Source organism: Suncus etruscus, chromosome 4, assembly GCF_024139225.1.
Source record: "Suncus etruscus isolate mSunEtr1 chromosome 4, mSunEtr1.pri.cur, whole genome shotgun sequence".
Taxonomy (NCBI): domain Eukaryota; kingdom Metazoa; phylum Chordata; class Mammalia; order Eulipotyphla; family Soricidae; genus Suncus; species Suncus etruscus.
Window position 1 is genome coordinate 7,288,511 of NC_064851.1, and position 24,949 is coordinate 7,313,459.

The following is a 24,949-nucleotide window of genomic DNA, read 5'->3' on the forward strand; positions in this document are numbered from 1 at the left end:
GCCTTTGAACCCCAACTTTCCTTTTTCTATTTATTTTGGGTCACATCTGGTGGTGCTCAGGGATTACTTCTGGCTTTGTGCTCGGAAATTCCTTTGGCATCCTTTGGAATGCTGGGGATTGAAGCTGGGTCAGCTATGTGTGTGGAGAAAAGAAACGCCCTCCCACTTTGCTATTGTGCCAGTCCCTGAATTTCCTAAACACCAGTAGGGGCTGGGAAGATAGAACAGAGATTAAGGCACTCGCCATGCATGCAACTGGCATGGCATATAACCTCCACAGCACCCAAGGGTATTTTCCCTTCCCCTCAAAGAACTTGTTTAATACACTCAATTATCTGGAAATGTAGCCCCTTAAGATCACAACACCCTCCCCCCCCCCGGGGGCCAGAGAGATAGCACAGTGGCGTTTGCCTTGCAAGCAGCCGATCCAGGACCTAAGGTGGTTGGTTCGCATCCCGGTGTCCCATATGGTCCCCCGTGCCTGCCAGGAGCTATTTCTGAGCAGACAGTCAGGAGTAACCCCTGAGCACCGCCGAGTGTGGCCCCAAAACTAAGGGAAAAAAAAGTCACAACCCCCAGCCGCCGCCACCACCCCCTCAAAAAAAAAAACCACTCAGATTTCTCAAATTTATTATTTATATTGTTCTTATTTATTTATTTATTTATTTATTTATTTATTTATTTATTTATTTTTGGGTCACACCCGGCAGTGCTCAGGGGTTATTCCTGGCTCCAGGCTCAGAAACTGCCCCTGGCAGGCACAGGGGACCATATGGGATGCCGGGATTCGAACCGATGACCTCCTGCATGAAAGGCAAACGCCTTACCTCCATGCTATCTCTCCGGCCCCGTTCTTATTTATTTTATATTTATTTTTTATTTTATATTTTTATTTTTTAAAAAATATTATTTATTATATATATTTTTAAAATCATGCCTGGTACCTGGCAAGTCCTCCTTATATAAACATTAATGGCTTATGCGTTATTGATCAATCACAGGACCAAGTGGGGCCCTTGGTCTGGTAATAGGGGAAAAAGGCAAAAAAAAAAATAAAACCCAAAAAACAAACAAGGCAATGTGTGCAAAGCAGGCAGGGACACCCCATCTCCACCCCTACGCCACCCGTTCTACCCAGGAGGATGTGCTGGGAAGGACCCAGCCTACAGGGCAGAGGGTACCGGTGCAGAATTCTGTCCCTGTTCTGGTTATTTTGGGGGCGGGAGCTTCAGGAGCATCTGCTGGAATCCAGTTTTAGCGTAGCTAGCTTCCTGCTCGGAGGGGCGTCCAGGGAGCTTGGCCAATGGCCGCCTCCCGCCTAGAGCATCTTCCGTGCCGCCCAGCGCCGCTGCAGCATCAGCACCACTTCTCGCTCCTTCCTCCCTCCGCCCCTCCCTGCGCGCCTCCAGCCCGGGGAGCCACTGGGCATGCGTGCAGCCGCGGCTGCCGCCCCACCCCGTGACCGGAAGTGGCGAGGCGGGACTACGCCGGCAAGCCCCGCCCCCACACTGCCGCTTCCGGCCCCGGCGACCATGGCGGCGGCGGGCGAGCACGGCGCGCAGGTGGCGGCGCTCGAGGTGTACCGCACGCCGCTGGCCTCCCGCTACGCCAGCCCCGACATGTGCTTCCTGTTCAGCGACAGGTTCAAGTTCCGGACGTGGCGGCAGCTCTGGCTGTGGCTGGCCGAGGCCGAGCAGGTACGGGGCCGCCTGGGCACGGCGGGAAGTGGCGGGCTCGCGACTGCAGGCGCGCCCCCGGCATGTGGGGTGTCCGCTGCGAGAAACGTGGGGTACACACACACACACACACACACACGCTCCCCGCCTCACCTCCTCCAGACCGTGCAGCCCCAACCAGGCTTGCACCTCCTAACATCACACACACACACACTTCGTGGGGTACACAGACACACAGCCCCAAGCAGGCTTGCATCTCCTAACTTGACACATACAAACACACACACACCCTGGCTACACACATACACTTGCTTTGCACCTCCTAACTTCACACACACACACACACACACACCTCACCTCACCTCCTCCAGGCTGGCTAACTTCATGCACACACACACACACACAACTTCATACACACACACACACACACACACCCTCACCTCCTCCAGGCTGGCTAACTTCACACAGACATGACCTTGGCTCCAGTCAGGTTCCCCAACCAGGCTTGCACCTCCTAACTTGTCTCCAACGCACACACCGCCTTTTGCTTTTGCACCCCGAGAGACAGACAGACACAGACACACACACACACACCCCTCCAGGCTTGCACCTCCTAACTTGTCTCCAATGCACGCACCACCTTTTGCTTTTGCAACCCGAGACACACACACACACCTCCTAACTTGTCTCCAATGCACGCACCACCTTTTGCTTTTGCAACCACACACACACACACACACACACACACTCACTCACTCACTCACTCACTCACTCACTCACTCCAGGCTTGCACCTCCTAACTTGTCTCCAACGCACGCACCGCCTTTTGCTTTTGCACCCCGAGAGACAGACAGACACAGACACACACACACACACCCCTCCAGGCTTGCACCTCCTAACTTGTCTCCAATGCACGCACCACCTTTTGCTTTTGCAACCCGAGACACACACACACACCTCCTAACTTGTACACACACACCTCCTAACTTGTCTCCAATGCACGCACCACCTTTTGCTTTTGCAACCACACACACACACACACACACACACACACACTCACTCACTCACTCACTCACTCACTCACTCACTCACTCCAGGCTTGCACCTCCTAACTTGTCTCCAACGCACGCACCGCCTTTTGCTTTTGCACCCCGAGAGACAGACAGACACAGACACACACACACACACCCCTCCAGGCTTGCACCTCCTAACTTGTCTCCAATGCACGCACCACCTTTTGCTTTTGCAACCTGAGACACACACACACACCTCCTAACTTGTACACACACACCTCCTAACTTGTCTCCAATGCATGCACCACCTTTTGCTTTTGCAACCACACACACACACACACACACACACACTCACTCACTCACTCACTCACTCCAGGCTTGCACCTCCTAACTTGTCTCCAACGCACGCACCGCCTTTTGCTTTTGCACCCCGAGAGACAGACAGACACAGACACACACACACACACCCCTCCAGGCTTGCACCTCCTAACTTGTCTCCAATGCACGCACCACCTTTTGCTTTTGCAACCCGAGACACACACACACACCTCCTAACTTGTACACACACACCTCCTAACTTGTCTCCAATGCACGCACCACCTTTTGCTTTTGCAACCACACACACACACACACACACACACACACACACACACTCACTCACTCACTCACTCACTCACTCACTCACTCACTCACTCCAGGCTTGCACCTCCTAACTTGTCTCCAACGCACGCACCGCCTTTTGCTTTTGCACCCCGAGAGACAGACAGACACAGACACACACACACACACCCCTCCAGGCTTGCACCTCCTAACTTGTCTCCAATGCACGCACCACCTTTTGCTTTTGCAACCCGAGACACACACACACACCTCCTAACTTGTACACACACACCTCCTAACTTGTCTCCAATGCACGCACCACCTTTTGCTTTTGCAACCACACACACACACACACACACACACTCACTCACTCACTCACTCACTCACTCACTCACTCACTCACTCACTCACTCCAGGCTTGCACCTCCTAACTTGTCTCCAACGCACGCACCGCCTTTTGCTTTTGCACCCCGAGAGACAGACAGACACAGACACACACACACACACACCCCTCCAGGCTTGCACCTCCTAACTTGTCTCCAATGCACGCACCACCTTTTGCTTTTGCAACCCGAGACACACACACACACCTCCTAACTTGTACACACACACCTCCTAACTTGTCTCCAATGCACGCACCACCTTTTGCTTTTGCAACCACACACACACACACACACACACACACACACACACACACTCACTCACTCACTCCAGGCTTGCACCTCCTAACTTGTCTCCAACGCACGCACCGCCTTTTGCTTTTGCACCTCCACTTCAGGAGGGTCAGAGTAGGGCGCAGTGCCGGGCCAGGAGTCTTGGCTACTCTCCCCCAAAAGCCTCCAACGGTTCAGAAATAGCTGCGCTGCAGGAGTTTGAGGTGACCCAAGCAAGCTATCGAGTTACAGGGAAAATGCCACCCAGGCCAGGGCAGGCGAGTGGAGAGGGCAGTGAGTGACCTCAGAGGGCATCGTGGGTAAGCCCTTGTTAGCTGACTGGACCTGGATAGGAAGGGTCCCTGCCCACTCCCCTCCACACCCCCCATAAACTTTTGACATTAGATTCAATCGTCACTGTGCTCTGGGGAATCACAGGATGTCCTGATAGCTCGCCTGAATTCATGGCATTCATTTAGTGCCTGATACTTATCTCAGCGCTGCTAATTACTTGCTCATTAGCTCTCAGATCAGCCCTGTAGCAGATGATTGGGGGAGCCTGGAGAGTTCATGAACTGGACTTCAGTACAAAGTAGAGGTGGTAAAGGGACAGTAAAATGTGCTGGAGAGAGAGCACAGCTGGTAAGGTCTTACCTTGCAAATGGACCTGGGTTCAATCCCTGGCACCACATATGGTCCCCTGAGCACTGCCAGGAGTGAGTAAGCCCTGAACACCCATCAGGTATGGCCTCCAAACAGAAGGACAGCGATACTGTGTTGTGTGTTATTAGCATTTGCCCTTTCAGGGTGGAGGGAGAGGGACATACCTGATAGTGCTCAGGGATTACTCCTGGTGGCCTCGGGATCATATGGGATGCCGGAGATCAAAGCAAATGCCCGCCCAGCTGCACTCTCCACCCTGTGCTCTTATTTTCTGTTTGCATGTTTGTTACATGCATGAGGGCTAGAAAAGATTTTTACCAAAGGCTTTACCAGGGTTGACATTGGCAGTAGATGACCTCAAGCCCTTAGAGAAATGTAGAGGGCCCTGAAAAGGAGTCCTGTGTTCCATCTATAACTGTTCTGGGAGAATCTCTTGATTTTGGTTAATCTATCAGGGCATCAGTATTTGCAACACACAGTGTTCAGGAGGAGGTGGGGGAAAGAAAAGCTCAGGAAGGGAGAAGAAAGGGTGGTGCAGAGAACCAGAAGTGGGGACCCCTTTGGACCAAGTTGCTTGGAGGTGAGAAGCATTTGGGCCCAACTGCCCCCTGCTGCTTTGCCTTGGGAGGAGCACCAAGGTGCCTCAGTCTGAGGAGATCCAGATGGATCTCCAAGGAAGTAAGTCCACTGAGGAACTGAATTGTGACTTAAAAATTTTTTTGGTGTTTTTCTGGGGGGAGGCACACCTGGCAGTGTTCAGGGCTTGTTCTTGACTCTGCTCAGAGATCACTCCTGGAAGAGCTCAGGGGACTGTGTGGATTAAACTGACCCAAGGATTAACCCTGGATCAGTCGCATGCAAGGCAAGCGCTCTAATTTTTTATTTTATTTTTTAATTTTTTTTGGTTTTTGGTACATATGGGAATTGAACCACTGTCCTCCTGCATGCAAGACAAATGCCCTACCTCCATACTATCTCTCTGGCCCCACATTTTTATTTCATTTTTTTAGATTTATTTAAAGGGGCCGGAGAAATAGCATGGAGATAAGGCATTTGCCTTGCATACAGAAGGACGGTGGTTTGAATCCCGGCATCCCATATGGTCCTCTGAGCCTGCCAGGAGCAATTTCTGAGCATAGAGCCAGGAGTAACTCCTGAGCACTGTTGGGTGTGACCCCAAAAAAAAAAAAACAAAAACAAAAAAAATTAAAGAAAATGCATCACATAATTGACATAATTCAGTGGTCAGCAACCTGCAAAAAAATTTAAAGAAAATGCATCACATAATTGACATAACTCAGTTGTCAGCAACCTGCGGCTTGCAAGCTACATGTGGCTCTTTACACTTTTAATTTGGCTCTTCTGTGTGCCGGGTGGCCGCTCCAGGAGTCAGGACTCTGCTCCTAGCCTCTGTCAGTGCGCACCCTGTGTGGCTCTCAAAATAAATTTCAATCATGGTTTTGGCGAGATTTGGCACAGTTGAAAAAAAAAGGTTGGGGCCAGAGAGATAGCATGGAGGTAAGGCGTTTGCCTTTCATGCGGGAGGTCATCGGTTCAAATCCCAGCGTCCCATATGGTCCCCCGTGCCTGCCAGGAGCAATTTCTGAGCCTGGAACCAGGAATAACCCCTGAGCACTGCCGGGTGTGACCCAAAAAAAAACACACACACACAAAAAAAAAAAGGTTGCTGACATAACTGATCATAATACATTTGTCTCAAGATGACAGAAAGCAGTTTAATTTTTGGATGGTGGTGAAGGCACTGGCGGTAGAGGAGTAGGATCACCCCTGGTGGGGCTTGAACCCATACCCCATGGCTTGAACCCATTACCTTCTGTTCTAGGGCTCCTACCCCACCTCCAATTTTTTATGTGGATGGGCACACCAGTGATGCTCGGGGGCGGTGGGGGTGGTCACTCTGCACTTCAGAATCTGGGTAGTGCTTAGGGGACCATATGGGATGTCGGTGATTGAGCCCAGGTCAGCTGCGTGCAAGAGAAGTACCCTCTCCTCCCTTCCTCGATGTACCATGAGCAACCCCACTTCCCCCCACAACCACCACCACTTATTTAACATTGCAAAGACAGGTAAGACAGATGGGCCAGGCCAGACTTCCCCTGGCAAGGTCTGCTCTGCCTCTGCGGTCAGCCGCTGCCTTCCCACCACAGGCGCTGGGTTTGCCCATCTCAGAGGAGCAGCTGCAGGAGATGAAAGCCAACCTGGACAATATCGACTTCGGGTTGGCAGCTGAGGAGGAGAAGCGGCTGCGTCATGATGTCATGGCCCACGTGCACACCTTTGCCCGCTGCTGCCCGAAAGCTGCGGGCATAATCCACCTGGGCGCCACCTCCTGCTACGTCGGCGACAACACTGTAGGTCCTTGTGCCCTTGTTAGGTTCTCAGTTGTGCTCAGTGTTAGGAAGGACTCACAGCATGTTTAGTTTTGAGGGAGGGGGCGTGTCTTCGTTTGTTTTCTAACTTCTGGGGATCCCTTCCCCTTGGAACCGAAGTTCTGGCAACTCTGGAAGGTGAGCAACTGTGTCTTCTGGGTAGAGGTTTGTGTCTTACTCTTTGGGTAAAGTGATTTTTCCCAAAAACAATTTTTTTCCTTTGCTGTGACAAAAACACAACATTATCCTTTTTGGTTTTTTTATTTGTTTGGGGTCATACCCAGCTGTACTTGGGCCACTCGTGGTTCCATGCTTGGATCAAACCACGGCCTGACACAGGCAAGGTTGGCACTCAAGCCTGCAACTCTCTATAGCCCAGGGGTTTTTCTGGTTTGATTTTTGGGGAGGCACCTCCAGTGGTGCTCAGGGCTTATTGCTGGCTTTACACTCCTGGTAAATTTGGGGGATTATATGGATATGAGATGCCTGGGATAGAATTAAATCCAGGTCAGTCACATGGCAAGGTAAGCACCCTACTTACCCACTGCACTATCTCTTCAGCCTCCCATTTTTATGTTGTTGTTTTTGTTTTGGATTTTTGGGCCACAACTGGTAGCGCTCAGAGGTTACTCCTGGCTATTCCGGGGGATCATATGGGATGTTGGGGATCAAACCTGGGTCGTCTATCTGCTAGGCAAATCTGCCTATAGTTTGCCCCCAGTTTTTTTTTTCCTGTTTATTTTAGGGGGGGTGCACCCAACAGTATTCTACTGGCTCTGAACTCAGGAATCACTCCTGGTGGGCTCAAAGGACCATGAGATGCCAAGGATCAAACCCCAGTTAACTGAAAATGATAGACAAATGCCTTCCTGGTATACTTCCACTCTGGCAACCAATACTCCTGTTGAATCTAGTTGTAGCTCGATAGAGTGTCTGTTTTGCATGTGTGAAGCCTTGGGTTGGATCCCCAGCACTGAAAAAAAAATTGTCAGACATGCTTCTCTGGGAAGATGGAAATATCATTAACATGGGCTGGAGCTCTAGTACAATGGGTAGTGTATTGCCTAACACAGTGGTCGGCAACCTTTTTTTTTAACTGAGCCAAATCTCGCCAAAATCACGATTGAAATTTATTTTGAGAGCCACACAGGGCGCGCACTGACAGAGGCTAGGAGCAGAGTCCTGACTCCTGGAGCGGCCGCCCGGCACACAGAAGAGCCACATGTGACTCCCGAGCCGAAGGTTGCCTACCACAGGCATAGCACACAGCTGACCTGAGTTCAATCTCTGGCATCCCATATGGTTACTTGAGCACCTCCTGGAATATTAAGTGCAGAGCCAGGAGTAACCCCGGAGCATCACTGAGTGTGGGCCCCCCTTCCAAATACTTTTGTTGTTGGCGGTGGGAGTCCACACCTTAGCAATTTCCTTTTATTTTAGATACCACAGTAACTTTCCTTCGTTGGTATGAAGGTTTCTTCGCTTACAGAGTTGGGAGTTATCTTCTGAAGTGGTGTTAGCATTTTCTGGCTTGCATTCTGGGTTAAATGTAGGAAAGCTGAAAAAAAAAAACTGCAATGTGGTGGCCAATGTATGTCAGATAATATTGTTTGAGCAAAGCTGTTTTTCATGCAAACTTACTATATTTTTCATTGCAGGACCTGATTATCCTTAGAAATGCATTTGACCTGCTTCTGCCAAAGGTAAGGGGTCGAGGAACGTTTTCTACAGCCTGAGATTCCCCTAGGATGGGAAATACCCACTTTTGAATAAATAAGCACCATATAAATGGGTGCTGAGTTGGGAAGCAATTCTACATCTGATATATAGGCCCCTGTGGTCTCTTCCTGCACTAACATGCTAGAAGTCAACACTGCTTTTTTGGTTTTCGAGCCTGGTGGAACTTAGGAGTTACTCCCTGCTCTGTGCTCAAGCATTTCTCCTGGTGGGCTTGGGAGACTATATCAGATGCCAGGGATCCAACTCATTTGGCTGTGTGCAAGGCAAATGCACTCTCTGGCCCTGGAAGTGAACATTTTTAGGCATGATGAATCACAGCCACATGCACATGAGATATGTGGGTTAGTTCATAACCTTGTTCTCTTTCTGACCAGGAATGCCAGTGAAATAGAATGTCTGACTTTTCAGTTGAGAATTTTTTGGTTTTGTTTGGGTTTTGTGGGTTTTGGCCTTCTCTGTTTATAGGCCACACCCTGTTCTTTTTAGGGCTTACACCTAGCTCTTTGATCAGGGATGGATCATTTCTAGTGGGCTTGGGAAACCATTTGGGTGCCAAGGTTTGAATCCGGGTCTGCATCTTGCACAGTGCCTCCCTGGCTGTATCCTCCCTTTTGCTCCTATCTGGTTTTGGTTTTTTTGTTGTTTTTTTTTCCATGATGCTAACGCAGTTTTCAGGTGCTGAAAGTGGTGGTACTTGGAAACACTCAGGTGGAAAGATATGCATGTCCACTGTTCTTGAGTCTCAAGTCTTGTTCTTGGCCATGTAAAGGAGCCAGCCTGACTCCCTCCCTGTCTCCCTGTAGCTCGCCAGAGTCATCTCTCGACTCGCTGATTTCGCTCAGGAACACGCCAACCTGCCCACCCTGGGTTTCACACATTTTCAGTAAGTGAGGAACTTCACCGGGACCTGGGGGTGCCTCTGGCTTCACTTTGTTTTTCACCCCAAACTTTTCCAGAAACCATCGAGCTTGTAAACACTCTCAGAACTTTGCTTAAGTTAATTGGGGGTGGGGGTGGGTCAAGCCACACCCTTGATTTTCAGGGGTTGCTCCTAGCAGTGCTCAGGGGACCATATGGGATGCTCTATGAAGCTGGTCAAGCCCACGCTAGGCAAGTGCCCACTCCGCTGCCCACCTGCTTCAGCCCCCCTAAGCTAGAGATGGAAGAATGAATGTACCCACTCGCTAACCAACAGTCACACTGACAGAAGGGCAGGCCAGTACCCAGTGAGTCCTCCAGCCCAGTGTTCTGTTCAGTGTCACTTGTGTTGCTGTGGAGAGAAAAATCCCAGTTTCTGTCCATTGTCATCCCTGGCTAGGTGGGGTCTGCAGGGTGGGTACCCCCACACTTCATGGGTTTCCTCTGGTACCCAGTTTCCCCTACATTTTGTAGGCTACCCTGCCACTGGCTTTGCTCTCAGACCCTAGAAGCACTCATTATTTTATTTTTATTTTATTGGATGTATGGGTGGAGTCAAATTCACTGGTGCTCAGGGCTTACTCCTGCCATTGCTCAGAGACCTTCTGTGGCACCAGGAGTGGAACTGGGGGCAACCACATTGCATCTCTACTGAAAGCTGCTAAGTTCATGCTCAGGAGCTAGTCATGGGTTTCCAGTCCTGTTAACATTTGGCTTTGCCTTGATGGCCTGTTGCTAATAGCCAGGAGGATTCCATCTTCTTTAATCAACTTCTGTAACAGGGCTGAGCCACCAGGTATGGCCTCCCACGAGGCAAAAAGAAAAATCTTCCTGAAAGTTGGGATCTCGGTATATGTGGTTCATAGAAACCCAGCAGAGTTGATTGCTTGTTTTGGGACCGCACCCAGCTGCTTTCAGGGATTACTCCTGCTCAGACATTGCTCTTGACAGGCTCAGGAACCATATGGGTTGCCAGGGATCAAACCCAGGTCTGTCCCAGGTGTGCTAGGCCAGTGGTGGGCAACCTTTTTTTTCAAATGAGCCAATTCTCGCCAAAACCAGGATTAAAATTTATTTTGAGAGCCACACAGGGCGTGCACTGACAGAGACTAGGAGCAGAGTTCTGACTTCTGGAGCGGCCTCCCGGCAAATAGAAGAGCTGCATGTGGCTCATGAGCTGTGGTTTGCCGACCACTGTGCTAGGCAAATACCCTGCCGCTATGTTATCACTCCAGTCCCAGCAGAGTTGATTCTGAAGCCAGAGTGAGGAAGAGCACCATGTGCTGGCCTTGCACAGAGTTCACTCTAGTTCAATCCCTGGCACCACATATGGTCCCCTGCGCACCGTCCGGATGGCGTCACCGTGTCTTCCATGTTGGCTTCCTGTGTTCCTCCGTCACAGCGCAGGACAACAGGTCATTTGAACTCCATGCTCTGTGTGGCTGGTTTTCAGGCCTGCTCAGCTGACCACTGTCGGGAAACGCTGCTGCCTCTGGATCCAGGATCTCTGCATGGACCTGCAGAACCTCAAGCGAGCTCGGGACGACCTGCGTTTCCGTGGTGTCAAGGGCACTACCGGCACTCAGGCCAGCTTCCTGCAGCTCTTCGAAGGGGACCACCAGAAGGTAGAGACAGCAAGCTCAGGGCACAGATACTGCCTGGGTGTGCCAGAGCCAAGGTGGTGGGTGGGAGTCTGGCGGAGCTGGCATTGTGATGGGGTCGTACTACAGGGATCGAAAACTACTGAGGGTCGTTCTTCCCCCAGGTGGAGCTGCTTGACAAGATGGTGACTGAAAAGGCAGGATTTAAGAGGTGGGTGTAGGAGCCAGTCGCCTCTCCTGCGGGTGGAGGCCTGGGTCCACCTACTCCATTTTACCTGCAGTTTGGGACTTTTTCCTCCTATACTGTTCACCGTTACTGCCTGCCTGTTTCTGGCTCAAGTTCTAGTGTCTGGATTCTCCTTTTGTTGGCACTGAGGTTTGAGTCTTTTGGATCATACTTAGTGGTGTACATTAGCTACTCCTAGCTCTGAGCTCAGGAGTCTCCTGGTGTTTAGTGGACCACATTCAGTGCCAGGGAATCAAACCCGGGTCCACCATATGCAAGGCAAGTGCCTCAGACACTACTACACTCTTCAGCTCACTCCTGGATTCTGTTCTTTTTCTTTGTGTTTGTTTTTCGGCCACATCCAACAGTACTGAGGGGTTCCTCCTGGCTCTGTGCTCAGAAATTACTCCTGGCAGGCTCATGGGACCCTATGGGATGCCAGGGATCAAACCCAGGTCGGCCACGTGCTGGGCATGCGCCCTTCCCAGTGTGCTATTGCCCCCCACCCCCACCCCATTCTGTTCTTGTTAGTGAGGAAAACGCAGGGCAGTTGCCGCTACATCCTTTGTAGCTGCTTCTCTCCCAAGTCCATCCGGCGGGTCTGTGTCAGCCTCACATTTTTTTTGGAGGTCCTTCAGGACACTCCAGGGCTCCAGAGGGTGCCTTGTCAAGTTGTGTCAGTCAGTCCATGGAGACCCTGGCCCCCACCTCCCTGGGCTAGGGCAGCTCTCTGGGTATCAGAAGAAGGGACTGGAAGAGCGTTGCCTGGCTGTGGAGCCAGTGCCTTGTAGTTCAGTCTGATTAGTCTGGTAATCCAGCCCTGATTAGTCAGGTCACGTCTTTGTTGACACCCAGTTTGGGATACTTTCTAGAGCGTTCATCATCACAGGACAGACGTATACCCGAAAAGTGGATATTGAGGTGCTATCTGTGCTGGCGAGCTTGGGGGCATCCGTGCACAAGGTGAGCGGCGACTGTGCGGCATTCGCAGGTGAGCGGAATCAGCTCCGGCTCTGGGCCCCACGTCTCTGCAGATGAATTTTAAGGGCTCAGGTCACACAGGAAGCCTTGTCGTGTTTATTGACTTGGTGTGCTTATGCACACATATGCTCACATGTAGTTTAGTAGAGGACCCAGGGCCTCATGCACACATGGAAGGCTCTGCTGTAGGGTGACATCCAGGCCTGACACCTGACACTTTCCATGTGAGCGTGCATAATACCAGGGGTCAAACCCGGCTCTCACAGGCAAGACAGACATTTTACTGCTGGACCAAACCTACAGCCCTGAAAATATTAAGCGCATTAAAGGGAAAGACAGACTGCATTTGGCATCCTCATTAAATCCCATCTACTCATGTTTCTTGTCTCGTTCTGTTCCTGTTTTTGCACCACATCTGGCTCTACTCGGGGATCCCCCCTGTTTGAGTGACCCATATGCAGGGATGGGACAAGGCTCAGCGAGTGCCTTACTATGGCATCATCTGACCTTCTAGTTCCACACTCACATTTACACACTTCCTGAATACACCCCAGCCCTTCAGTAGAAGAGATTCCCCCCAAGTGTGGGGCCCCGCTTTTGGGGCTGGGTTCCATCCAGTCCCCTCCTGGGTCAGTCATTGAGCGTGGGATGATGTTGGTGTCCCTCACTTTCCCCAGATCTGCACAGATATCCGGCTCCTGGCGAACCTCAAGGAGATGGAGGAGCCCTTTGAGAAACAACAGATCGGTAAGTGTAGGTGCCCCCCTCACCCCCTCACCCCTGCCAGGAACACCCCACCTCATGGGCCAGTCTTGTGCAAGGTCATGTGTTGGGTTTTTCTGTCTCTGTAGTTGAAAATGCATATTAAAAGCTAGTTGTTGGGGGCCAGAGAGATAGCATGGAGGTAGGGTGTTTGCCTTGCAAGCAGAAGAACAATGGTTCGAATCCCAGCATCCCATATGGTACCCTGAGCCTGCCAGGAGCAATTTCTGGAGTGTAGAACCAGAAGTAACCCCTGAGCGCCACCGGGTGTGACCCAAAAAAAAACCAAAAATAAAATAAAAGCTGGTTGTTAAATTTAGGTTAGTAGGAAGTTATTTATTTAAGTGGGAAGTTTAATTCTAGGTTCAGGTTTGCTATAGAGTTCACCCTTGTATAGGGGTTAGGTATTAGACTTCGCTGTATGCAAAATTGAAAATAAGAATGCAAGTTTGGGGTCAAAGAGATAGCACAGCGGTAAGGCATTTGCCTTTCATGCAACCGATCTAGGACAAACGGTGGTTCAAATCCCAGCATTTCATATGGTCCCCCGAGCCTCCCTGGAGTGATTTCTGAGCGTAGAGCCAGGAGTAACCCCTGAGCACTGCTGGGTTGGGCAAAAAAAAAAAAAAAAAAAGGTGAGTTTAAGTATTAAACCGTTTTAAATTTAGGCTAAGTTGTGGCTATATGTATGCTTAGACCACAGTCCCAAGTAGTATAGAGTTAGGATTCAGGCTAAAATTAGGTTTAAATTTGTAAAGATGTTAGATTTGGCTGTGTTTAAATTTCAAACGAAAGTAAAATATAGAGGATTATTCTGTTAGGTCACTTGTTAGTGTTAGGCATAAGCTACTGTCAGGGTGAGTGCATGGTCTGGGTAAGGATTAGGACCAGGATTAGGGCTGGATTTCTGTAGAGTTAGGCATTAGGTTTTGCCAGTTTCCAAAGTTTGAAAAGTATTCGGTGAGTGTTAAAAGTAAGGCTAATTGCTTGGGGGGAGTTGTTTGTTTTAAGGCCACACCCTGTGATGTTGGGGCTCTTAGTTTAGGAATTAATCATGGCTGGTTTAGGAATTACCACTGACAGTGCTTGAGGATTGAGCCCTGGTGGGTCCTGTGCAAGGCAAAACTCCCTCCCTGCTGTGCTATTTGTTTTAAAGCTAGGCCAGGTTCAGGCTCACTATACTTTAAATTAGGATCAGGACTACCACTAGGGTTAGGGTTTGGTTTGTATAGGGATTTGGTGTTAAATTTGTGGTAATGGGTAGGTGTAAACCTAGCTCAGGGTCCTGTTAAGATAGGGTGGAGATTAGGATTAAGGCCCAAGCTAGGACTAAAGGTTAAGGTTAAGCTTATGTGGTGTTATTGTTAGATTTTTCTGCGTTCATAGTTTAAAAAGCAAGTATAGTGCAGTGTTGAAATTTGTCTAATTGGATGTTTTAAGTAGTTCTCATTCATTGACTCTAGGTTAGGCTAAAACTAGGATTAGGGCTAGGCATCAGGTTTAAGTAGATTGTGTGTTATTCCTGTTTCCCAAGTTAAAAATGCTTGTTAATGCTTGTTGGGTGCTTTTGTTTTCTTAACTTGGGCTAATTGGTATTTTATGGCCTACCTAGTTTATGATCATGGTGACTGTAGGGTTATTGTTAGGATTAATATCCGGATTAGGGATAGGGACTTGGTTAGGTTTGTGTAGCGTTTCTGTTAGTTTTTAATATGTCCAAAGTGAAAAATGCAAGGTTAATGTTATGTTTAGATTTATCGGAAGTTCTCAGGCAAGCCTCGAGGTACTGGTGTACTTTGGGTTATGGATAATGACTAGGACTGGGGCTTGGGCAAGGGCTTGGGTGTGTGGGGTTAGGTATTAGGTATTGCTGTTTTCTAAGTTAATTAAAATGTAGAGCCGGGGCATGGAGGTAAGGTGTTTGCCTTGCATGCAGAAGGATGGTGGTTCGAATCCCGGCATCCTATGTGGTCCCCAAGCCTGCCAAGGAGCGATTTCTGAGTGTAGAACCAGGAGCAACCCTTGAGCACTGCCAGATGTGACCCAAAAAACAAAAAAAATTGTAGAGCTAGTACTGCATTTAGGCTATTTGCAAGTTTTCGGCTTGGGCTAGATTCTTGCTTTCCATTGGTTAGGGCTCAGGTTAGGGTTCTGGTTTCTGTAGGGATGGGCTTTACATTTTGTTGTTTTCAAAGTTAGAATTTCACTGTTCATCTCGGGTGACTGTAATCTCAGGCTTCTTGGTTTAATTTAATATACAGTCCTGGTTACTCCAGGTTTAGGGCTAAGGATTAAAATTAGGGTTAGGTCTATGGTTAGAGTTAGATTTGTGTAGGTGTTTGCTTTTAGTTTTCCTGCATTTGTTAAAAATGTAGGTCAGGGCTAGAGAGATAGCATGGAGGTAGGCTGTATGCCTTGCATACAAAAGGACGGTGATTCGAATTCCAGCATCCCATATGGTCCCCTGAGCCTTCCAGGACCGATTTCTGAGCGTTGAGCCAGGAGGAACCCGATTGCAGAGCAGTAGGGTAGTTTGCCTTGCATTAGGCTGAGCCTGGACTGACCTGGGTTCGATCCCCAGCATCTCATATGGTCACCCGAGCCTACCAGGAGCAATTTCTGAGCTTAGAACCAGGAGTAACCCGTGTGGCCCAAAACAATCAGAAAAGGCAGATCAGTTTCAGTGTGATTTTAAATGTGCACTAATTGAAATTTAGAAACCCCGGCTAAGTTTAGGGTTATTGGTATTAGCGTTTGGGTTTTTGTAGGGGTGGGGTGTTGGTATTAGATTTGGCTATATTTAAACCTGAAAATGAAAGTATAGATTGTTTGCCAGTTTTAGCTTATTGGGCAGTTTTGGCATATGCTATGGTCAGGATTAATAGAGAGTTTGGATCAGGGTTGCAGTTAGTTTTAGTACTAGGATTAGGGTTTGGTTTTTTTTTTTTTTTTTTTTTTTTTTTTGGTTTTTGGGCCACACCCGGTAACGCGCAGGGGTTACTCCTGGCTATGCGCTCAGAAGTCGCTCCTGGCTTGGGGGACCATATGGGACGCCGGGGGATCGAACCGCGGTCCGTCTCCTAGGCTAGCGCAGGTAAGGCAGGCACCTTACCTCCAGCGCCACCGCCCGGCCCCCAGGGTTTGGTTTTTATAGTACTTGGGTGTTATATTTGTGTTCGTATGTGTGCTCATTGGTAAAAATCTAAGTTAAATATTGGGCAATTGTTAAATTTTGGGGGGGGGGGCGTTTTCGGGCCACACCCTTTTGATGCTCGGGTTACTCCTGACTAAGCGCTCAAAAATTGCCCCTGGCTTGGGGGGACCATATGGGACGCAGGGGGATTGAACCATAATCCTTCCTTGACTAACGCTTGCAAGGCAGACACTTTACCTCTAGCGCCACCTCGCCGGCCCCGGCAATTGTTAAATTTAGGCTGATTGGAAGTTTCAGGCCGACAGGTAAGGGTTAGGGTTACGGTTGGGGTTTGGTAGAGGTTAAGTGTTAGGTTTGACAGCTTAAACTTAACCCTTTGCTGAACCTGGCCCTCTGGTTTCTAAAACAAGTATACTACAGTTTCCATCTCCCTATACTTGACATTTATTATTAAATTTACTCACAGCCAAACCTAAACCCTAACCCTTGACTGTTCCCCGGCCTTGATTTAATGATTGCCTTATTCACTTTGGGTGCCGTGAATAACCCCAACCCTAATCCTCGCTCTCCCCAACCCTGTGAGCTGATCTGAGCCCACTCCCCCACAGGCTCCAGCGCCATGCCCTACAAGCGGAACCCGATGCGTTGTGAGCGCTGCTGCAGCCTCGCCCGGCACCTCACAGCCCTGCTCATGGATCCGCTGCAGACAGCGTCTGTTCAGTGGTTTGAGCGCACGCTGGATGATAGTGCCAACCGGTCAGTGTGGGGGAGCTCGGGCGGGGACAGACATCAATCAGGGTGGGGGGTCCAAGAGGGGCCTGAGCACCTCTTGATTCTGGCCTGTCCCCAGCAGCCTGGAGACTGACAAGGCACAGAGTGGAGCGTTGCAGGGAGTGTAGGGTTAAAACATGTCCAAGGAATCCCCAAGAGTATCAAAGTTAAAGCTCTCAGACTGGGTATATCTTTAATGCAGCAGACATGCTCTGGATTAAGGGAGTCAGATTTAGGGCCATCAGGAGAGCTGAGTAAAGTGTACAAGGAGTATCCTACCTGGGGCCAGAGAGATATCATGGAGGTAAGGCATTTGCCTTGCATGCAGGATGGTGGTTTGAATCCCGACATCCCATATGGTCCCCCGAGCCTGCCAGGAGCGATTTCTGAGCAGAGAGCCAGGGGTAATCCCTGAGCGCTGCCAGGTGTGACCCCCCCCCCCTCCCAAAAAAAAAACCAACAAGGAGTATCCAACCTGAGCAGCCAAGAGTACCTAGTGTGTAACCTGGAGGAGGGGTGTGCATGAGAGCCTGGGTTGGAGCCTGGCCCCACACACGGTCAGTCAGACAACATTGGGTCACACCTCACATTTTACTGTGATTATTTGAAGAGGTGATCACGATGGCTGTTTGTTTTCTAGACGGATCTGTTTGGCTGAGGCCTTTCTCACTGCAGACACGATACTGAACACCCTGCAGAACGTTTCTGAAGGACTGGTGGTGTACCCCAAAGTAAGAGCCTCACTTCCTTTTCTTATTGGGCTGGTAACTTATTACCATAATGCCTCACACAGATCCAGGCAGGTGCTTCACTGTAATTATTTAATGCAACACTTCACCACTAAACTACATCCCTGGCCCTCAAGCCTCAGTTAAAAAGCAAAATGATGAGGGGCTGGGAGCCATAGTACAGTGGGGAAGGCATTTGCCTTGCATGCAGTCGACCCAGGTTTGATCCTCAGCAAATGCTGCGATTTGAACAGTGAACGCTGTACATTCTCCCTGAATACTACTAGATATGACTCCTGAGTGCAAAGCCAGGAGTTAATGCAGACTGTCTGGGATTGTGACACAGCTGTGGGTGGGGGGTAGCTGTCTGCTCTACAGTAAGCTGAGGACTCCATTCTGGCCCAGTAGTTCTTCCAAACTCGAGCTTATTCTTGAGGTTACAGCAATTTTTGTGGGGCTCTCAAACACATATATAGAAAAGGGAACAGTTGGGGCTGGAGAGATAGCATGGAGGTAAAGTGTTTGCCTTTCATGCAGAAGGACGGTGGTTCAAATCCCGGCATCCCATATGGTCCCCGTGCCTGCCAGGCGATTTCTGAGAGCTGTGGGGTGTGACCCCCCCCCCCCAAAAAAAAAACTATAGATGAATGAGACTTTTCTGTGTCTATCTCTCCCTCTGACTTATTTCACTCAGCATAATAGATTCCATGTACATAATATTCCATTGTGTATAAGTACCACAGTTTCCTTAGCCATTTATCTGTTGAAGGGCATCTTGGCTTTGGTTGTTTCCAGAGTCTGGCTATTATACATAGCGCTGCAATGAATGTAGGTGTGAGGAAGGGATTTTTGAATTGTATTTTTGTTTTCATAGGGTATATCTCTAGGAGTGGTATAGCTGAATCATAAGGGAGCTCAATTTCCAGTTTTTTGAGGAATCTCCATATTGTTTTCCATAAAGGCTGGACTAGACAGCATTCCCATCAGCAAAGAATGAGAGTTCCTTTCTCCCCACATCCCTGCCAGCACTAATTGTTCTTGTTCTTTGTGATGTGTGCAGGTCTCTGTGGTATGAGATGGTATCTCATTGTTTTGATTTGCATCTCCCTGATGAGTAGTGATGTAGAGCATTTTTTTCATGTACCTTTTGGCCATTTGTATCTCTTCCTTGAGGAAGTGTCTGTTCATTTTTTCTTCCCATTTTATGATGAGGTTAGATTTTTTTTTCTTAAGTTCTTTTTTTTTTTTGTTTTTTGTTTTTGTTTTTGGGCCACACCTGGCAGAGCTCAGGGGGTTACTCCTGGCTGTCTGCTCAGAAATAGCTCCTGGCAGGCACGGGGGACCATATGGGACACCGGGATTCGAACCAACCACCTTTGGTCCTGGATTGGCTGCTTGCAAGGCAAACGCCGCTGTGCCATCTCTTTGGGCCCTTTTCTTAAGTTCTATAGTTCTTAAGTTCTTGTATATTTTCGATGTTAGCCCCTTATCTGATGGGTTTTGGGTGAATAGTTTCTCCCATTCTTTGGGTGGCTTTTGTATTCTAGTCACTGTTTTAGGGAAGCAACTTTTAAAAGTCTACTTAGGGCGGGGCTGCAGAGATAGCACAGTGGTAGGGCATTTGCCTTGCACACAGCTGATCCAGGAAAGACAGATGGTGGTTCAAATCCTGGTATCCTATAGGGTTCCCCAAGCCTGCCAGGAGCAGTTTCTGAACACAGAGCCATAGGTAACCCCTGAGCGCTGCTGGGTGTGACCCAAATCTCCCTCCAAAAAAAAGTCTACTTAGATCATTTTTCCTTTTTTTTTTTAATCAAAATAATTTTATGTTTGTAAGAAAACTTAAAACTCAATGAAATGGAAAAGGCAAATGGACCTGTCTGTTCTTTCTTCATCGCTGGTGGCTCATGTCCGTGCAGTGCCTGTGACAGTGTTGCCTCTGACCTTTATTCATCCCCGCAGGTCATCGAGCGGCGCATTCGACAAGAGCTGCCTTTCATGGCCACGGAGAACATCATCATGGCCATGGTGAAGGCGGGGGGCAACCGCCAGGTTTGTAGCCACGTGCATGTGTTTGTGTGTATGCTTGTGTGCGTGTGAAAGAGGAAGGAGCCTGTCCTCCCACCAGCCAGAGAGGGCAATGGCGGTGAGCATGGTGAGGCTCCTCAGTCACTCGGGCTTATGCTTCCTTTACCTGTGTTAAGCTCTTGGATTCCATTCTCAGCCTATCTCCACACCCCACCCACCCCGAAAATGTGACTCAATCACTCTTAGAAAAGGCTCACTTGAACCTGAGAGGTACAGAAGTTATGTTACTTACCTTGTATACACCAACCTTGGTACTAATCCCGGCACCAGGGTCAGAGCCAAAGCACAGCGGGTATGGTGTTTGCCTTCCACACGGCTGACCCGGGTTCAATCCCTGGTTTTCCATATAGTCCCCTGAGCCCCCTTCCCAGAGTAATTCCTGAGCACGAGCCAGGAGTAACCCTTGCGCATCAGCAGACGTGGTCCCCAAATCAGACCCTCAAAACAGCCAGTCCCTGGCATCACCTGTGGTGCCCTGAGCACCAACAGGGGTTGCTCCTGAGCACAGCCTTTTCTTCCTTCTCCCTTCTCTCCCCCAAAAGAAAAGGTTCCTCACAGAAGGAGGTTCACTCGCAGGCCTTTGTAGGAAGTGATAGGCACCCAAGAGCAGATGGTTCCTAATGTGAGGCCTGGCATTCACTGTAGGCTTCCTGGAGGTATGATCAGTCACAATCTTGGGATTCAGTCTCTAAGGTCCCTAGGGCCCATGGAGACATGAAGTGTGGGGGAACTTACAGGTGTCGGTCCCTCGTGAGCGTGACCCAGCCTTGCCTGCCTGTCTTCCAGGACTGCCATGAGAAAATCAGGGTACTGTCCCAGCAGGCCGCCGCGGTGGTTAAACAGGAAGGGGGTGACAATGACCTCATCAAGAGGATTCAGGCAGACACCTACTTTACTCCCATCCACTCCCAGCTGGATCAACTGCTGGATCCTTCCTCCTTCACTGGCCGGTCCTCACAGCAGGTGAGCATCAGGACCTCAGGACCTCAGCTGCTATCTCTGCAAGTCGATGACACTTTCTAGAAGGGACTGAGAATTCAGAACAGCACAGTGGGTGACTAAAAATGCAAAGAGTGTGTTGCTTTGAGCTGGCCGTGAATTCCTCTTAAGTTTCTCCCCATCCTGAGCAAAGATGCCCTAACTTATTTGACCCACTCCCTCTTTTCAGAAGAAAACTCAGCACCCCCTCGAAATCTACCTTCTCTGAGCAAACAGAAAGCACTCCTGGTTGTGCCAAGGTGTCTGCCATATTCCTGGGGAGGGGGGCACCAGCACCTTGGATGGTAGTAGTGGGTGCTGCCGTCCGCTCCTGGAAAATGCTTGAGAGCAATTGGTGTCGTAGACAAGGGTCAGGTTCTGCATTCAGGGAAATATGGATTTGGGCCTAATATCTGGGATTTCCAGCACCTGTCTCAGTGGGTGGCTTAGCATAGTATAGTGCTCAGCGCTGTCATGGTAAGTACTGCTGGGCCTTCTTTCTACCCGGTCTTTTGAAGAACTGAGAAGTTTGTGCAAAAACATTTACCATGGGCTAGATAAATAGCTCAGTAGTTGGGCCAGAGCAATAGCTCACTGTAGTAGGCAAATTTGCCTAGCAGTGGCTGACCTGGATTCAGTTTCAGACCTCCACTGAGCCTGCCAGGAGTAATTCCTGAGTGCAGAGCCAGGAGTAACCCTTGAGCACCACTGGGTGTGTCCCAAAAGCCAGAAAAATAAATAGCTTGGTGGGCTGGCTAAGTGCTTTGTACGAAGGAAGCAGGTTCTTCTGCCCTGGCCCTGTGTGAGCCCTGAACACCACTTGGTGTTGTGTTCACACATGAACACCACACACACACACACACACACACACACACACACACACACACACACACGGCCCTGTGTACACACACACACACACACACACACACACACACGGCCCTGTGTGAGACACACATACACACACACGGCCCTGTGTGAGCCCTGAACACCACTTGGTCACACACACCCCTCCCTCTCCCCAGAACACTGCTGGATGCATGATTGTCCCCACCCTTTACCCCAAAAGGAAATAAACATTTCCAGGTGCTGTGTTTAATTCTGGGGCTTTGAAGATGAATAGATTTTCCCTGTAAGTGGGTCAATTTAATACCAAGTTGCACATGATGGGGACTGAAGGAGGCAAATCTGTTGGGCAGCACAGTGCAGAAGCCTTAAACTAGAAACTGGAAGATGCAGTATCAGAGCCAAGACTTGGGGACAACTTGGAGGCTATCTTAGAGATATCTTGAGAGGAGACGACAGAAACAGAGCCCCCTGGTGGGAGGGAGAGAGACAGTCCTCACAGCACGTGGCTGCAGCCTCAGATGCCCTGCAAGTAGTGCAGGACTCGAAGGTGAGACAGGTGGGAGCTAAGCGGCGATGTTCCAGGCATCAAGTCACTCCGTGTTGTGGATCGGGGAGATCATAGCTGCCAGAAGCCTGCTGGGGCCGGCTGTGAAACGGCAGACAGAGGCATCAGGGAGTGAGCAGGCTGTGTGGGCAGCCTGTCGGAGCTATTTGAGGTGGAGGGGGCGGGGGAAAGTGATGCTTTTAGCTTGGGTAACTGGAGCACAGCGAAGGGAACTGAGGGGACCCTGGCTTGTCTGCAGCAACAGACAAGCAGCTGCAAGCACAGCGGACTGAGCCTCCTGTGGGAGAGAGAAAATAGACACTGGTGGAGGAAATGCTCACCAAGGCACTGGCACGGAAGGACAGTGTCCTTGCACACAGCCATCCCGGATTGTGTTCCCCAAATCTCATATAGGTCCCCAATCCTGCCTGGAGTGATCTAAAGAAGAGCCAGGAGTAAATCCTGAGTAAACCCAGAAGTAAAAAAAAAAGAATGAAAAACTTCATCGCATTAGTTTTCAATTGTGTAAATGGCTTTGGGAGTGGGAAAACCCACATTATTCCAGCTCAAAAACCTTTTCTTCCCTCTGCCTTCCTTGACAGGTACAAAGATTCTTAGAAGAGGAGGTTCATCCGCTGTTAGAACCATACAAAAATGTTCTGACGGTGAAAGCAGAATTATGCCTGTAGAGCTGAGAAACACGCAGTCATTGTGGCTTGGTTAACTTTCAGATGTGCCTTATTTTACCTCAAGAGTCGTTACCTTCTGTGAATACAGCATTTTTGCCCCAGTTCCGTGGTGTGTGCACATTTCTTCAGGTTTACAGCAGAGGTTGCACCCCTGGCAGACAATGACGCTCAGACCAGCTCCCACCTGCTTGCCTCCTCCCTCAGAGCCGGCTCTGTTCTTTCAGGGCCCTGTGCCCGGCAAGGCAGGTCCTTGGCCATCATGGGGTTGTGAGGGAGTAAGTAAACAAATCCCTGGGCCTCGCTTCTGAGGATAAATTCAGTCCGGATTTAGCAAAATCCCCAGAACTCGGTGGGGCTCAGGCTCAGCCTCCTCGGTTGTGTTTGTTTCCCTTCAATTTGGCCAAATGCGTCATGAAACCTGGCTCTCCCCAGGTCCTCAGGGGTGCTGATAAGATCCTTGGGCCTCTTCTGTGGAGTCTCTCTTCACTTTGCCTTTGATAAGGCTTGTATCAAGGAAATGCTAATTGGGTATCTTGATCTCAGCCAGGCATTAGATAACCGACTGGTCCTCTGTTGCCAAGGATAATAAGAGTTTTGTCCAACCGGAAAGAGGAGGGGAGCTCCCACAGACTCTAGCTTTATTTAGTCTTTTCTCAAGCTAACTTTCTTTTTTCTAGGTAAGCCTGAAGGGTGCCTGGGGGTGTGGCCCAGCGATTTGAATGCTTGCCTGGCTGGAGACTGGCCCTTAGGTTCACACACAACTTTTTTTGGCTCCGCACATAAATAATTAGAAAAAAGTGAAATTATACTTGTAGGTGATTAGCCAATATGTTTTTTATTGGATTAAAAAAGATTCACCTAACTCACCAAATAGGTACACCCACACTCACCTAACTGGATTCCAATTATGTAACCAAAGCTAAGACAAATAAAGTAAGTAAACCTCAAATTCCAATTACCCAGAAGTGGTTGCCCGCTTCGGGGTGTGTGAAATGGGACATGTTTAGGAAAGTCCTGGGTCTGACTTTCCCACACTCCTGACATCAGGTTGCATTTTGGGGCCCAGCCTGATGAAACATGGAGAAAGCGGCATCAGGCTGACCAACCAGGGAGTGTGCGCCAAAAGGGGGAAGGATTTGACCTGAAGAACATGTTTCCTCAGCACTTCAGGGTTGTGTGAGGAGAAAGAAGCAGCTGTTGCTTCCAGAGAAACCGAGCCCCTCCCCGTGTGACTGGGACAGCTTGGCTGTAGAAGCTGCAGCTGGGACCTGAGCATACTCCAGCGAATTGACGCATGATGGGGAGGCAGCAAACCTGCATTGGAGCTAAGGGTTCTCGTCCAAATAAGAAGATAGAGCAACAGCCCTGATGATTCGATTTGAACTTGTGGTACCGAGTATTTGGCGATTTGGTGGATTCTTTTTTTGTCTGGGTCACACCCTGCAGTGCTCAGGGGCTACTCCTGGCTCTGTGTTCAGAAGTCACTCCTGGCAGGCTTGGGGGACCATATGGAATGCTGTGATTCAAACCGGAGTTTGTCCTGGATTGGCTGCGTGCAGGGCAAATGCCTTACCGCTGTGCTATTGCTCCAGCCCTGGTGGATTCTTCTTACTGGGCTATTTAAATGGGTTGAAATGGATTGGCTTTTATGCTTTATTTATTTTAGACTTTACTTTTTTTCCTAACTACATCTGGTATTACACGAGTCCTAGTTCTTATATCAGTCTATTGCCCACATTTCCAAGCAAAATCTCAAATAGAAAAGGTAGCACTGGGGCCGGAGAGATAACAGGTAGGGCATTTGCTTTGCATGCAGAAGGACAGTGGTTCGAATCCCGGCATCCCATATGGTTCTCCCGAGCCTGCCAGGGGCGATTTCTGAGCATAGAGCCAGGATTAACTCCTGAACGCTGCTGGGTATGACCCAA

The 24,949-nt window shown here is 49.4% G+C and overlaps 1 protein-coding gene across 1 annotated transcript; it reads left to right on the forward strand.

Annotated features, from left to right (window-relative positions):
• The first annotated feature begins 1,532 nt into the window (after window positions 1-1,532).
• ADSL (adenylosuccinate lyase) lies at window positions 1,533-23,116 on the forward strand. The gene is made up of 13 exons (XM_049771609.1): window positions 1,533-1,697; window positions 6,774-6,977; window positions 8,654-8,698; window positions 9,539-9,618; window positions 11,107-11,278; window positions 11,419-11,465; window positions 12,353-12,443; window positions 13,139-13,208; window positions 16,986-17,133; window positions 17,789-17,879; window positions 19,839-19,928; window positions 20,751-20,927; window positions 22,935-23,116. Exons 1-13 carry the CDS (start codon window positions 1,533-1,535, stop codon window positions 23,019-23,021), a joined length of 1,467 nt encoding a protein of 488 aa, XP_049627566.1. The 3' UTR covers window positions 23,022-23,116.
• The last annotated feature ends 1,833 nt before the right edge of the window (window positions 23,117-24,949 follow it).

What these genes read in the sequence shown, in the direction of transcription:
- ADSL (XM_049771609.1), top strand. Translation starts at nt 1,533, where the DNA reads ATGGCGGCGGCGGGCGAGCACGGCGCGCAGGTGGCGGCGCTCGAGGTG. An exon ending in CTGGGTTTCACACATTTTCA is followed by an intron (nt 9,619 to 11,106) that starts GTAAGTGAGGAA and finishes GCTGGTTTTCAG; the next exon opens with GCCTGCTCAGCTGACCACTG. An exon ending in GAAAAGGCAGGATTTAAGAG is followed by an intron (nt 11,466 to 12,352) that starts GTGGGTGTAGGA and finishes GATACTTTCTAG; the next exon opens with AGCGTTCATCATCACAGGAC.